Source organism: Enoplosus armatus, chromosome 14 (genome assembly GCF_043641665.1).
Source record: "Enoplosus armatus isolate fEnoArm2 chromosome 14, fEnoArm2.hap1, whole genome shotgun sequence".
Lineage (NCBI taxonomy): Eukaryota > Metazoa > Chordata > Actinopteri > Centrarchiformes > Enoplosidae > Enoplosus > Enoplosus armatus.
Genome location: NC_092193.1, coordinates 2,765,001 through 2,780,681, shown reverse-complemented (window position 1 = coordinate 2,780,681; position 15,681 = coordinate 2,765,001). Strand labels below are relative to the sequence as shown.

General features: G+C 39.8%; 1 protein-coding gene across 1 annotated transcript in view; it reads left to right on the top strand.

The window, feature by feature from the left end:
- Positions 1-1,557: 1,557 nt before the first annotated feature.
- The window catches only part of zmynd11 (zinc finger, MYND-type containing 11), a 23,438-nt gene continuing 9,314 nt past the window's right edge, over positions 1,558-15,681 (top strand). Inside the window, exons 1-3 of the mRNA XM_070918467.1 lie at positions 1,558-1,686; positions 4,852-4,987; positions 7,946-8,105. Of these exons, the coding sequence (XP_070774568.1) occupies positions 4,857-4,987; positions 7,946-8,105 (291 nt within the window). The 5' untranslated portion in view covers positions 1,558-1,686; positions 4,852-4,856. The remainder of the gene's footprint in view (positions 1,687-4,851; positions 4,988-7,945; positions 8,106-15,681) is intronic.

Below are 15,681 nucleotides of genomic sequence, written 5' to 3'. Positions count from 1 at the left end.
TCTTTTTTCTGCTTTTTCTGTTTCACTTGAAAAGTGCAATCCATATTTGTTTTGCCCACAAAATGTGAGATATTTTCACACCTACAACTTGAGTTTGACTTGAAAAATACATGTGAATGAGTATTTGTTTCCATTTGGATCACTGCTTGCTTCTTAAATGGGGCCGTTAGTCTCTTCTGTATTTACAGCGGAATAGTTGTTGATATATTTATGTATTTTATAACTTCAAGAAAAAAATCATCACAAATGTAATCATTATTATCATCAATGAGGGAAGGATGTTTTTCTCTCTCTCTCTCTCTCTCCATAGTACTTACACACTGATTTTGTAGATGTGAAAGTACAGATGAAAAAAATTTTTGTTTGGGAATGATCACAGAATTTCGTCCATATATTCAATACAAGAACTCAATAAATGGTCAAACCTTTTAGCCCAGGAATTCAGCAGTTTTGATTTCAAATGATATTATTAGATAATGGGAATGTAAAGCTAATGCTAAACTAGAGCGAAGCTAGCTTTAGCTACATATCAACCCTGTAATGTTATGGCTAGCATATCGATAACGATATCCTGTTGGACGGTTAGACCATGACGCTAGTTGTATGTGTGTAAATGTCAGTGGAACAGCAGAAATATGTTGTGTATTAGGCACATATGTCCGTAAGAATGATATGCCAGTGGGGATCTTGGTATCTGCCAGTGAAACATGAGCAACGTGAGGACTTTTGCCCATTGAACAGCAGTGGAACATGAATGACGCACCAGCAAGGCCGGTCTACAGCCATGCCAGCGACTTTGTGACACTGTACTTAAGCACAGCAGTGCTTTGAGCCAAATACAAACAGCCTGCTGACATGCACACAATGATGGATGTAAAGCAGGCATAATGTTTACGGTGTTCACCATCTCAGTTTAGCATCCTAAATAGCACTAAACACAAATATCAGCTGAGGTAGATGGGAATGTCATTAGTTATTTATTTATATACAGGTAATACAGGTATTTAATCATAAAACAGTTTTATGTAGTATTATGAAGTATAGTAAGTATTGTGAGTTTAAATTTTGAGCTGATAATGGCGCTAGGTAAAAAATGAAGGGGTCACCAAAGAATTACAATTAATCCAGAGGGGAACGCAAATGTCTGTACCAAATTGCATGCCAATCCACCAAGTACTTGTTGAAATATTTCAGTCTGGACCAAAGCAGTGGACCAACAGACCATCATTGGTAGCATCTCTGAAAATCACCACCACTTGTCACCAAAAACAAGAGTGACAACCACCAGCCATGTGTAGATCAGCTGGTACTTTTCTCAGGCTTGACCTCCCTCCCTCACTGTTTTCATAGACAGGCTCTCTACACGACTAAGTTAACAAATCGACCCTGACGTGTAAAATCGGCGGACTACTCCTTTTAATTGTCCAGGTTAATGAGTCCTTGGTGTTAGGTGCAGTAAGTCGGATTCCGCCACTAGAGTTCACCCTTTGGTTCACCAGCTCCGCTCGGCTGTGTTGGCGCTGTCTGTGTTTACCTCCCAGCCCAGCGCTGCTGTACTGTGGCCAGCTGGACACAAACCACCATCCACAGCCTCAACTAGCCCGAAAAATACTAATGTAAGCTGCCTCGCCTTCAATCCTTCGCGGATTTCCTGCAGCGCCGTGTGTTAGTGACACTGTAGCAAAGGTGAGTTGGATTTTAACTCTGATGAAAATGGCACACGCTCAATGACAACACTGCGGCTAGTTAGCCAGCAACTACAGGCGCTAGCACTGTTAGCTTAGCCGTAGCTGCCTTTCCTATCCCGTGATGGAGGATTGTGAACATGGCGCCCTCCAAAACAAACGAGTAGGTAGCTAGTTAGCCGACTGTGTTTCGCTGTTTTGTGACGACGGGTGGAGCTTCATGAGTACTCGAAATACCACTAGCTTATCGCTTTGAGTGTGAATCTTGTCTAGGTTCGCTGACAAGTTGGCTAATGTTAGCTTAGGTTTACCAACCAACCTGCTAAGGTTAGCTACGTAACATTTTACTAGCATCGCTAACGTTAAAATAACTCACCACGATAGCCTGATAGCCTGCTTGCCAGCCAACCGTGATTTTTAAGCGCTTGTTTGGGGTTTTATGTTATTGTTCAATCTATGAGCACTGTAAACTGGTTTTTAGAACAAGTTAAATCGGTCCTTTTGTCTTGACAAGCTGTGGTTTGGACGTCAGTTAGCCTGCTAGTAGCTAAATCCAGCTTCTTAAATGGCTATACCCGTGGCCTTCCACGGCTACCTCTTTGTTGCCAAATCAACGAGTGGTGTGTAATAGGCCATTTAATTAGGATATTTGGTGAGTTTTAAACAGTGGGATTATATAGATCTTCTTTAATAGAATGGCCCATTTGTTCTCCTCATGTCAGTGTAGTTGCTGTTAGCCAGCTGGCTAACGGTGAATGGCAGATGCTAAAATTGACAGCACTGCATCCTTCAAACCTGTGTGACTGTCATAGTTGATTGAATTGATATCATAACTAACAGGGGTGATTCTTGACTTGGAGTTAACGTTAGGAGGAGCTGTCAGGTTTTCTAAAGAGGGAACAACAGCGCTGTGTAGTCTCTTTGTTTATCCTGGGAGCCACAAAACCCTCTCAACCTGTGTTTGCTGTCTTCTAATTAGCCTCCAGTGTCGCACACCTTGCCTAATTGATTGGGGAGCACGTTGGCGTGCAGAACCGTCCTCCTGTCATCATGTAGTGTGAGCTCTCTGGAGACAGAGGTGCAGACTGGCAGCAGTGTGCCAGGCTGTGTTGTATACATGCCAGTCCAGCAGACGCATATGGAGGAGGGAGAGCAGGAGTGGTCATGCTGCCTTGGCACCGTGGCACAGGTGGCCCTCGTTCACACCTACGGCGCTTGATACAGAATAAGGGAGCTGGCATTACTCACTGTCACCTTACTGCTCCCATTCCCTTTATCTCCTTCAGCTGTGTTGTGATGCTGGAAAGTTAAAAAAAAAAAACCTGATACCTGATATTAATTTCGAGGTTAATTTCCCACTCATAGTGGCTCTCTTAACCAAGAGTGCTGTGAAGATGGGTGCCTCCTAGTTCTGAATAGCATAATGTGCACCCTAATGGATATGTCAGAATAGTGACACACTGTTGGGAAAAAGGTTTTTAGTGTTCGCCTTGCCAGCATCCAAGTAATCATGCCATTACCAACAATAATACCACTTCTGCTTATTGGACAGACACCGCAAAACCTTTAATTTCACTATTTTCAAAGTGACATGAGTATCAAAATCCTGTTTTACCTTCTGGAAACTGCATTGTTGTATTCAGTGTGGCTGGATTTCATTAATTTAGGAACTCCAGAATTTGTGATGTCTGAAAATTATGAGAATTTTTTTTTAATTTGTAGTTGGTTGTAATTAGTAATAATTATTTACCTTTTTGAGCAGTTTCTCTCTGATTTGTTAATTTTTCAAATCAGTGTTTCCTAATAATTTGTGAAATTATTTTTTTTTATCATTAAAATATGCTGATCTTTGTGTACTTTAGCCCAGGCTCAGATCTAGTATGTACCAGTCTGAAACAGAGCAGAAAGATAAAATACAGTGAGTTAAAAGATGATTACTTCACACACCATTTCAACTTAAGAAAGCTTCACTCTGATCACGACCAAAACATGAACCACTACATTTCTAGACAATATAGTTTGCCTGTTTGCTACGGCTGACCACATGCTTTGTGTTGATTTTAGCTTTGCTTGTTTGCGCTCAGCACCACATATGTTGATTTCTCCTACATGCTTTTTTGCCATGCTAAACCACAGTTCATACGCTAATGAGAAAAGTGTGAAGTTGAACATCCTCTCTCGATGTCTGTGACAGTGTTCTTCTACCACAAAGTGCACTAAAGCCAAGAATCTTCCTTCGTATAAAAATGCTCTAAGCATTATTATGGTTAGCTTTTGGCTGCGATTTATGAAAGTGACATCTTTAGTTTCACGGATGGTTAAGAGGAGGACCGCATAAAATTGGATTTGAATTTCTAAGATATTCAGGGAAATCCAGGCCTGTGCACCACAGTAAAGAGGCAAACCAGCATTACTCAGAACCTTCTGAAGGTCCCTAAGAGTTTTCCTTGTCAAATTCCCTCTGACATTTTCTGAGTATCCATCACCACCACAGTATTTGTTTTGATGTCCACATGGCTGGGGTATTAAGAGTGTCTTCCTAATGACGACAAGGCATAGTATAAATATTTCTCCACTGATATGTAATCAATGCTTTTCTGAAAGAATAAGGATTATATATGAGGTTCAAATAAATGGTGACTGGATAGGAAAGAATAATGTAATAACTTTATGTCAATTTCAATTTCAGGCAGCAAGGTTGAGTTTGTGTTTTAAAGCATAATGAATAGTTTCTAAATGTAAGATATTAATTAGGGTTTCTTCCAGTATGTGAGTATTATTTTTGTTTATTTATTATCCATGGAAAAAACTAGGCACAAATCACATAGGCGTTTTGTCCCAGAGGCCCAGAGTTCAATTAAGATGATGGTGGAGGGAGTTTTTCTTTTGAGTAAGCCGTCCTCTGCAAGTTTGGACAGATCATTCATTTGTTGTCCTCCCTGCTGACCACTGTGTGCTCTCGTCGTGTGCAAATCAGTTGGAAGGCCTCTTTATCTAACAGGCTCCTAAACTTGTTTGCCTGCTGTCTTGATATGATATGGTAGTCTAATATCAGCTGAGCATAAATAAAACACAACTCAAGTGTACTTACTTTTCATTCACAGAACAAAAGCAGATACATCTACTTATATAATAGTATATAAGATTTGTCCTTTGTTTCCCACAGTTGAGATGAATAAGGAAATCATGTCACGTGTGGTGAAGAAGAGGCAGGCGGACCCCAAGGTGGTCCAGTATGTGTGGGCGGCCATCGAGGTCATCCGCAACCAGAAACAAATTGCAAACATGGACAGGATCTCCAAGTAAGTTCAACACTGATAAGACAGATATGATGATGCGTATCTATCATGGTATGTCTGTATGTATACACACCTTACTGTTAAAGGATACTTTAAAGGGTCGGTCCACCTAAATTACAAAAATCATGCAGGTAGCTCTGATTATATCTGCTGACATTTTAAAATATCTGTCCCTTGAGTTTTATTTAACCAGCCCTGTACAGATGAGGTGAATGGGATTTTGTTTATAGTGTTCATGGCATGCGTCTTGGCCCACTCATTCGCTAGGATGGACATATTTGAGAAAATTTTGTCCGGAAGAGATCCTTGACCTATAAAAAAAACTTCAATAACCCTCAAACTTCTCAACCAGAAACCTGTTTTGAGCCTCTATGTTTCACAGCTTACATGTCCTTAAGCAAGGTATTCACTAACAGCTCACTATTCAAAGGGTTTTTGGTGATTCACATCAGCATGGTGATGATCTGAGGGGAGAAAAAACGGCTTCACTCACTAACATGTAATCACTGTATGTAGACATGCTGTGTTCCAAGAATAATTTCCCACGCTTTTCATGTTATTACGCAGCGTGAGAAATAACCTTTTACTTTGGAATGAAATATCTATACTCAGGGCTGTTGGTAAAGGTAGCTGAATCGCACACAAATACATTCAGTTTTTTAAATTGTCCAGGGCTGCAACTAACTATTTTCATTGTCGTTGTCCGTCTGTTGATACATTCTTCAATTACTTGATTGATCATTTAGTTTATAAAATGACAGGAAGTAGTGAAAAAATGCTATCACAATTTCCTTAAGTCCAAAGCCGGAACCAGAGAAGGTTATTTTTATTTTTATTTATAAATGACTCGAGCGATTAATCAATCATTAAAATAGTTGCTGATTAATTTGCTGTCTAATGACTAATCGATTAATCAGTGTCAATCAGTTGTTTGGCATTGTTGTTGCAGTGGGCAGTTTGGGAGAGCTGCACAGGCAAGGCTTGGATGTTTTGTTGAGCCCTGTTTGCTCTGATCAATAGTTAGATTGACAGCTGTAGGAGTTCAGACATTCTCAAACGCTATTCACTCATTGCCATCAGCCACCCTATATTGCCATCACCCCCCAGTAGAAAGTGGGTCTAGATATGGAATCTACAGCAGGTTGGCCTCATGATGCTTTAACCATCATTATTTTGTCTGTGGAGGGAATCTCACATTGTTCAAACTGATGACAAATCATCCGCGACAGACCTCGCTGATCAGTCATTCCTTTCAGTCAGCGGATGGAGCAGAGACTAAATGAAACACTTAGCACATCTCATACGGCAAGTTGGCGAGCACCTTGGAGCTGGCTGCTTGCCAAATGAATACCGGTGGCGAGCGGCTGTTGTCATGGCAACAGTAAGCAGCGGCATGCAACGGATAGCCCCAGCTCTCCCGCACCCCCCCCACCCCCCCCCATCCCAACCCTGCACCTCCACCCTATCTAGTCCCACTGTAGCTTAATTTCACCAAGCGAGCTTTATGGCTAAGAGGGCGATTACTTTGGTTTTGTGGAAATAGAGGAGACCAAAGTCAGTGAGGCAGGGGCGAATAATTAACTGTCCTCTCGCACCTAGCTGGAAATGTAATCTCCACGTACGGCAGGGTCACAGCCACAGCAGTCAATGAGTTCATCATTAACCAAGCTAATTGCTAATTTACAAAATCTGGTATGTGTTTAACGAACTGCAAAATGTTTTACCGTGACTTTAACTTTTTACCCATCATATATTTTGATAAACACCTTATAGTCAAAATGATCAGTCAGTTGATTAAAAATGGAGTAATCAAAGATACAAGTAACACCCTAATTACTCACAACATACTACAAAATAACTCGGTACAGTGTCCATAAAAATGAACCACAAGGAGACTCAAATTTTTGAACTTTGATTTCATTTTTATGCAAATAAATGAAAAGAGTACGCTGGAATGGGTTGGGGGTTAAAGCCAGGTGTTTTATGTTGCCCAGTAACAACTAGACACACATCAACATTATTGAAGTGATCAGAACTGAATTGAATTATTTGTGGATTAGAAAATTAATTAAGCCATTATTTTGTGTTATGTTATTATGTGTTATGTGTTTCATCTTTTAAGCCAAAATGCCAAACATTAGATAGTTCCAGCTTCTCAAATGTGAGCATTTGCTGACAATAGTTAATTAGATGTCTTTTGAGTTTTTAACTATTTGTTGGACAAAACAAGCGACACGGTTACGTCATTTTTGGCTATAGGAGGTAAAGCCATGTCACCTTAACACTCTTAGACACACATAATTAAAGTTGTGATTTTAGCTCAAGCCAGCCCAACTCTGAAAAATGTGTTTTATTACAAAAAGAGTGAAAGATCTAGATAGAAATCTCAGTCTCAACAGATCTTCCTTTGTCTATTTTGGGAACCTGCTACCTTGGTTCTACAATCTTTGGTTTAAGTAATCAAGTCTGAATTGTGTTCACCTCACAAACATACTATAGGCCTGGCCATTGTAACTCAGGAGTAAATACAGACTCTCCCCTGATTCCCCACTGACATATTCTGTTCGTTGGCTGTCTGCCACAGTGGAGGATACATGACCTTGCTCAGAGAGGTTCACTGCCAGTCAGCAGGCAGCTGCAGGAATCAACCAGGCCATTATTTGAATCGTATGTGCCCCCAAACTGTAAAATGTGGGAGCATTAGAGAAGTCATTTTAAGACCATAGGAAAAAAAAATGCCATCATGTACAGAGTTGTTAGATGTGCTTTAAAGGATGTAAAGGGTCTTGAGCTTCAGCTGTCTCATAAACAACCATTCGAACATTCAATTTTGTGACAGCAGCACCAATCCAAGAAGTTGTAGGTCTCTGCCAAGGTCTACCACTTACTGTAGTTTGAGTTTTTTAACCAGCACAGCTGATTGCACATTGCTCAATTACTTCTCAACCTCCACCTGCCCAGGTACCTGAGCCGTGTGTTTGGCATGCACCCTAAGGAGACTGCCAGACAGCTGAGCTTGGCCGTGAAGGACGGTCTGGTGGTGGAGACCCTGACCGTTGGCTGCAAGGGCTCCAAGGCCGGCATCGAGCAGGAAGGATACTGGCTGCCTGGGGATGAGATGGTACGTTTATCAGGTTCCTAACACAGGCAACAGTGAACAGTGGCTCCTTTTTCTAGATTCTGTGTCATTGGTCAACAAAAGCGAGCAAATTCATCCTTTTTATTTGAGGTATTGACCTGGTGTGTAATCAATATAACGACAACAATAAATGTATAACAACAGAATTCTGTTGGTGCCTCTGTGTTCACATTGTGAGCAGCATTCTTTAAGAAATCAATGGAAGTCCATCATTTCCCAAAGAGCTGAATGTAAATTTAGTTTAATAACAACTTAACACTTTTTGCTTTCACCAGCCTCTAACATGATGTATTGTTTCTACTACTTACTGATGGAATTTGATTTTAGCTGTAAAGAGCAAACTGAACAAGACATTTAATCCTAGACAGTCAAAACTCGACAGCTCTCGAAAACATTATTTTCACAATCGGTTAATCTGATCTTGTAGAATTTTATCAATAGATTTATTTTTTCTTTGGTTTAGTTTCCTGATTCCAGATTGCTGCTCTGGTTTATGAGTGAGATACGTGACAGAAAATAAAATACCAATGCAGTAATTATTGTCTATAAAGGTTATGTGAAAAAAAATCACATTAACCATTTGTAATGCCAAGTGCACTTAATGGATTACTGTGCAAGTGACACATGTGATGTGTGTGGGTGACCACCACACAGACTCTGTCAGGATAAAGCCACCCATCTGTCAAGCTGCTCGCAGTGTGAACACAGTGTTAACAGAGTCACGGCACGCAGACATTACATGGAGCAAATGTTACTGTTGTACAATGATCAAAGATGATGAAGAAGTAATTCGTTAAGAAATAGGAGCCAAACGGGAGAGGTAGTGATATTTTGGCCAAATCAAGGACTTCATAATTAGTTCTGTGTGTGTATATAAAAACATGCAACCAACCATTAGACATGTCAAACCACAGACATTTATCAATAGCCTCTGTCATCTTTTGACTTGCTCAGACATCCCTCTGCTGTGCAGTGTTGTGACATTAATACATTTCTTTTTTTTTTTTTATGTGAAGTCCTTGTTTTAATCTTCTCTTATTTCCCTTGTTAGTAGTGATGAACAGTTCACAGTGCAGCGATGCTTTCACTTGTCGGTGTCACAGTAGCGCTGCACTGAGTGTGTCATTTCACCGTGTATCAGTACTACCTGGGGAGAATCCTCATGTCTTTTACCATTTGTCATGCAAAGAGCACTTAATGGATTACTGTGCAAGTGGCATTAACATGTATTTGGTGGCTGCTTTAATCCCAGTGCTTTTTGCACCAGGGTACTAACATCCTGGCAGTATCAGTTATACTACAAGAGCACCATCAGTGATTTGTGAGCAAGAAATATCATTCAGGAAAAATGGAAATAACTGATCTGATTTGTATCAGAATAGTAATAATATGATATGAAACTAAGCTTCTTTTCTTAGTTCTTAGTGGGGCCACCCAAGTAGAGCCTATGTATGGGAAACGCTGTAAGGTTATATGTTATGATTGCAGGCCAGAAAAGGAGCAATGGAAATCGTGGAAAGAAGCATGGGAGATTGGGGAATGTAATTGTTGTGGGGTCTGTCTGTCTGTACTGTATGATGTCATTACAAAATATTTATATGACTGAAAAAAAAAAAAAATCTGTTGGTCTCCCAAGACATGACACTGTTGTCCAGCGGAGCTCAGGTCGTTTTAGCAGCAGGACTTTTAAACACTACTCTCTGAATCACTTGCAATCACAGGAGCCGAAAGCCGAGGGGAGCAAGGTAAGGGCTGCATTGTTATTTTCAAATTTAGGGTTTGTTCTTCATTTGATCACTTCATTTTCCCCCCTCTCAACTAACATCATTCTGTGAGAAATCGGTTCTGCCACATGCAATGCAGTGCAGTCAGGGATTTGAGTGAATCTTTTTATGCAGTTTGCAGAAAAACTAAACAGCATAGAGTGTGTTCTGGTTAGTGCAAAAGTTGTAGGCTCTATTAAAATAATATGGAAAGCCTTCAGTGCCTGTGGCGAGAAATTCAGTCTTCTTGCACTATGTAATGCTTGCGATTGAGTCTCGCTGCGCCTTAAATGAAATTATCACACAAGGTGAAAGCTAAAAACATATCAGGCTTCCATTTGGAAATTGCCCTTCATGCTGGCCTACAGCACAGTATTAAACACACTGCCAGAAGCTACTTGCTGTCATTCAGTTATACTGTAAAAAGCTTCATGAAAGTCCATCGCAGCGCTGTGTCTATGTGGCCAAATTTCTTGCGGAAGTGATCTGTGATCTTGATGAAATATGTGCTCGCTACTTATCTACAGATGTGCCGTTGCTTGATTTAAAAACACACACTCACTTGGTACAAAGTCAAAGCTGTATCCAGTGCTTGGCATTTAGACACTGCCAATTAGAGTCAAATATCAAGTGTAAATGACAGCTCAAACAGTAATCGTTTACTTAATTGAATCATATTTTAATGTGAGACGACAAGCAATGCTAGCATAGCCGCAGGTTGGTAGCAAGCATCTGTGCGTTTGTAGTATTTTGGTCTTGGTAGTTGTAGTTCTCCTCAGAGGGGGTGTGTTCTGCTGTGTTCTTAACTTCTGTCTGGCATGCTTATTTTCTTTTGTCTTAATTTTTAATTGATGAAACAGGGTGGAGGCGGGGAGAGGGAAGGAGGGTGGTTATGGTTTGTGTGGTTGTGCTCTTTAGTTTTCTCCATGCCTGCTGCTAGTAACACAGCCGACTGGTTCTTTCAGGTTAGCAATCACTCAGTGGAAAGTTTGGATGTGAGAAGCACTGTTTAGCTGTTGCTAGATGGAGGCAGTTCTCCCTCCACAGGTGCCTGGATTCAATCCAGCTGGCATGCGCTGTGTCCTTGTGTTGACCTCAGGAATATTTACTCAAACAGATAACCACACATTTACATACTGATCATAACATTTAAGTATCACAGTCACATTCTTGAAAACAACTTTTAAATGCACTGCCTCAAGTCAGATTGGATTAAATCCAGGTTTGCGTAAAACGATTATCTTTATCTGTGAATTCATAGCCTGAGTTTTCTAAATTTAAGGGTGAATTTAATAAAAAAAAAACAGTTGGATGCTTTGTTGAAAGTTTGGTGGTTAAACTAATTTGAATCTGCACACTTGTGATGCATGATCATGAACATGATATGATGTGTTTGACAGTAACGACTTATACACTGTAAAATTTAATTTCATTTACTAACCGATTATTTTGACAAAGTTCAGTGAACTTCCTTGTGCATCGCTCAGTGATTACTCAGTGTGAAACACTGTTAGTAATGTTATTGAGTGCAGGGTTTCATAGTGGAGGTGGGCCACTTTGCTTGAAACAAAGACCACCTCTACTAACATCATAAATGATTTATACACTTGTGAAATAGAACATTAACCCTTGGTGAAGGAGAGGAGGTGTGCCGCACACATGTATTGAATGTGTGCGGCCATCGCGCTGCAGGATTTGGGTTGCTTACCATCTCGGTTAGACAATTTCCTGGAGGAAATCCTGAAATAGGAGTGGGCGATATGGCAATACATGCCGTGAGACAATATAAGTATATACATTTTTTGTATATAAGTATAAGTAATAACTTTTTTTGAACTGTCAGATATTTTACTATTTTTATACAGAGGTGTCTTTTCCTCTGCTGTGTTGCAAATCCCTGAAGAGGACTGCTTTATGGCAATATTGGACTTGCATGTAATAATCAGAAAAAAGTTAATGGGAAGGAAATCATTTTGAGTGTGATTACGTATGTGAGTAAATCAATTTCAGCACCCTTTTAATTTTGCTTATTGTGGCAGGTGCACTGTTGTAGTATTAAGCCACAAAGTGATATGACTCCCTTGATGTGACATCGACCAATCACTATTAGCCTGAACGTGCAAACACCAGCCAAAACCTTGAAATGCAGTCAAAAAACTACAGAAAATAATTTTATAAGATAAGAAATCTGTAGAAATCTTGATAAAACTTGCTAAAATGCTCACTTAGTTATAGCCCAGTGCATTTATGTTATCTTAAGAATCTGTCAGACTAAAAGTGAAGCAGGACGTGGAGATGAATCCTGGAGCAGTTTTAAGCAGGTCATTGGAAGGCATGCTGCTCTTTCTCGCTTGACTCTGGCGTGTCCCAGCTTGACACTGACGGTGCAGAGCTGTTAACCAGAGGAGGGAAGCAGCGGGAAGATGGCTAAAGGCAGCCAACCCTCTGGCTGCCTCAACTCCTCCTCTATCACTATCCAAGCCCCTGCCTTTGTTGGCAGCTTTTAGTCCAGGCCCATTTCTCCCTCCACAAAGCACAGACGTATTTCACGGATGTTTTAGAGAAGTCTGTGATTTGAACCCAGAAACAGTTCTTTCCTGATTTTAGCTGCTTAATTTGAGGGCTTAAAATATTTTTTAACTTCAGTTCCCAGTTTTATCAGAATATCTTACATTTGCATGGACTTTGAAAACATTCTTATGTTTATGTTATTATTTCAACGTTCAGCGTCTTTTGCTTCGCTGGTGCATTATGTTGCTGTTTTGGTTTGGTTCTTATCTATCCACGCTCTAGTTGAAACTCACTTTGCTGGAACCACAGACACTGTGTCCTTGGCTCAGAGAGCTCCAGCCTTTTGAAGTCGGCCTCTCGTCTTTCATCAGACGGTCCAACAATAGTGAAGTGCCTCTTGACATTCGACAGAACTCAAGGACCATTGTCGAGTGTTTGTGTGGGTGAAGAGATGAATCTGCGGATGGATTTTCAGAGCATATTCACACCTAGATGAGCTTTAATTATGAACCCTGGAGAAATTTCCCTCCTTCAGTTCTGTTCACTTGAGAATATGTGAACACAGCTGTTGCACTTAACATGCAGTTTGTTCCCAAATGAACCTTGGGGGGGGTAGAATGTGATCTAACCATGATCACTCCTACATACTGTTCAGTATGCTATTTCTTCTAAGTTCTAGCTTAAAGCTGTTTTGTGTTTTAATCCATTACCATCCACTGCAAACTATATATCACCTGGGACAATATATTGTATATTGTGCAGTTTTAATGCCATCAGCATTAATGTCAGCCAATAAGAAGAAATGTCAGTGTGGAAATGTCCAAGATAAGTTTGAGGTCTGATGGACATGGTTTGTCCATATTTTTATACATGCATACAAGGCTGCAACGAATCATCATTTATCTTATTGATTAATCCGTCAATTATTTTAGAAAGTTCTAAAAAAAAAAAAAACAACAACAAAAAAAACAACTACCCAGAGCTGCAAGTGACATCTTCATATTGCTTGTGTCTCTGTTTTATATTTACGATGATATAAAACAGAGAAAAGCAGCAAATCTTTTGCTTTTTTGCATTTTTGCACAACATATGACTTAAACGATTGAACAAAATTGTTGGTGATAAAGATAGATAGATAGATAGATAGATAGATAGATGATCCTGAAAAAGAGCCCCCAAGGAAGCCCTGGATTTCAGACTGTAGAGTGCTTCCTCCTGGCAGGCCCTGCTTCTGATCAGGGCCTTTGGTGTTGCAGCGGCACTGGCAGCGTGAATGTCAGAGCTGTCTTCGCTCTTTTTGTCCTCATGACTATTTATGGTTGTGTTTGGGCTCGTTTCACCCCTACACTTCCGACGGAGGCGCTCCAGTCCAAGTTGGTTTAAATCTGCATGCGTGTCTGAAGACAGAAGGACATGCTGCAGTGTGCATTCTGGTTAAAGTCTTCTGTGTAAAGACTTATCAGAGTTATTTAGGAGAATGCATTCCCAGTAAGATGTTCCTCTATGATTAAAAATCGCAGTGCTGAGCTACCTTTTGTCAACCAGACTTCCTCAGAAGGTTCTATCTCATCATCACTGCAATTATAAGCTAAATCTGGGGTGCTTCCTCCAGCTCAAACGCAACCTACAGCCCATGAACACATGGAGAAAAGATCAAGAAAGAGACTGAAGAGCTGTTTTTTTCTCTCCAGTTTTTATTGAGCTGCACTCAGTCACGATTGTCTTGCTCTCTCCGACTGAGTCGGTCCAGACTGTGAGTGGGAGGAGTTGGACTCTTGACAGGTTGATGAGTTGAATGTGAAATGGTTCATACTTCCCGTCTCTGTGGCCTTTACTTGAACCCCTTAATGAAATTAGTATAAAACAGGATTACTGCAACATGTATGTGTGTATGTGTGTGTGTTAGGATAAAAGAATTCATAAAGACAGGTTATGGTTATTTTTGTGATTAACATTATAATGTACATTTTTTTACAATAATACAATGTACGATATTAAACATTTTATATATATATATATAAGTATTTGTGCTTTTTAGAATTCCTTGCTTTGAGAAATATAAAATATATATAAAATGTTTTTCTTAATGAAACATCAACAACAACAGCAGAGGCCGGGGTTCTCAGGTGTTAAATGTTCATCTGTACAAAAACTTTATACCTTAATAAAATAATCTGAAATTGATTTGTTTTGATTAAAATCGGGCAACATCTGATTTTGAGGAAGAAAACAAGACTACGAATCTGACCAGGAATTCAGATTTCAGATTTCGATATTTGGTGCTTCCTGCACATTTGTGGTCTGTACCAAGAAAGTATTGAGTTTTGATACCCAGCCCTAAGGTAAGACAGTAAAAGATCATTTGAGCACACAAAGCAGGTTTCAGCTGAAGTGCAAAGTGAAGATACATTAAAGCAGTGTTTGCAAAGAAAAAGCAAAAATGGAATACAGATATCAGATAGATTAGATAAACCTTCAGTGTCTAGTTCTCTAACAGTGGTTCAAGCCGATATGTAGTTGTACAAAGACTACAAGGACTTATGGATACGCAGGAGTGTGGTACATGTACAAACATGTCCACAATACACACAGCTGCATGTAGTAAATGGATTGTGGGTCAGTGAAATCTCCCTTCTTCCCTGCGACACTCACACACTTATTATTTTTTTTTTATTTAAAATTTTACATGAAAGCATGCAATAGATTTTGAATCTTTGAATTTGAGTAGTATTTGGCAATAATGCAATTCCACATGTTCACACTTGGCGGTAACTCGGTATAATATTTTTTTCTTGCTCGGCACAAGATAAAAAAGACTGAAACGCTGCTCAGCATCATTTCTATGGATCTTCATCCATTTCCCCGCCCATTGAATTAGTGACCTTTTGGCACAATGCTGTGAACTTCATGCTATCACCACCTGCTGAGGCCAGCGTGACTTGTCTAAATTAGCTTTACAAAAATCACTTCACTTTCTTTAGTCTTCCTTGATTGAATACTGTTACACTTGGTATATTTCCAGCTTCACATTTAGGAGGAAACTAAAAAAAATAAAAAATAGATTAATTTTTTTTTTTTTTATTATTAAATTAGCATTTAGAGTGCTTCACAAAGAATTTCAATGAAATAGTGTATTTTGAAGTTGCTGGTGCAATACACTGGAGGATCAAAGTGTGTCTAGATCTAACAATCATGCTGCCAGATCTGGAGCTATGCAGTCACCCTAGCTGGAATTTATTAACACGTATTTTCTGTGCTGTACCAGGATTTGTTGGATTGGTGCA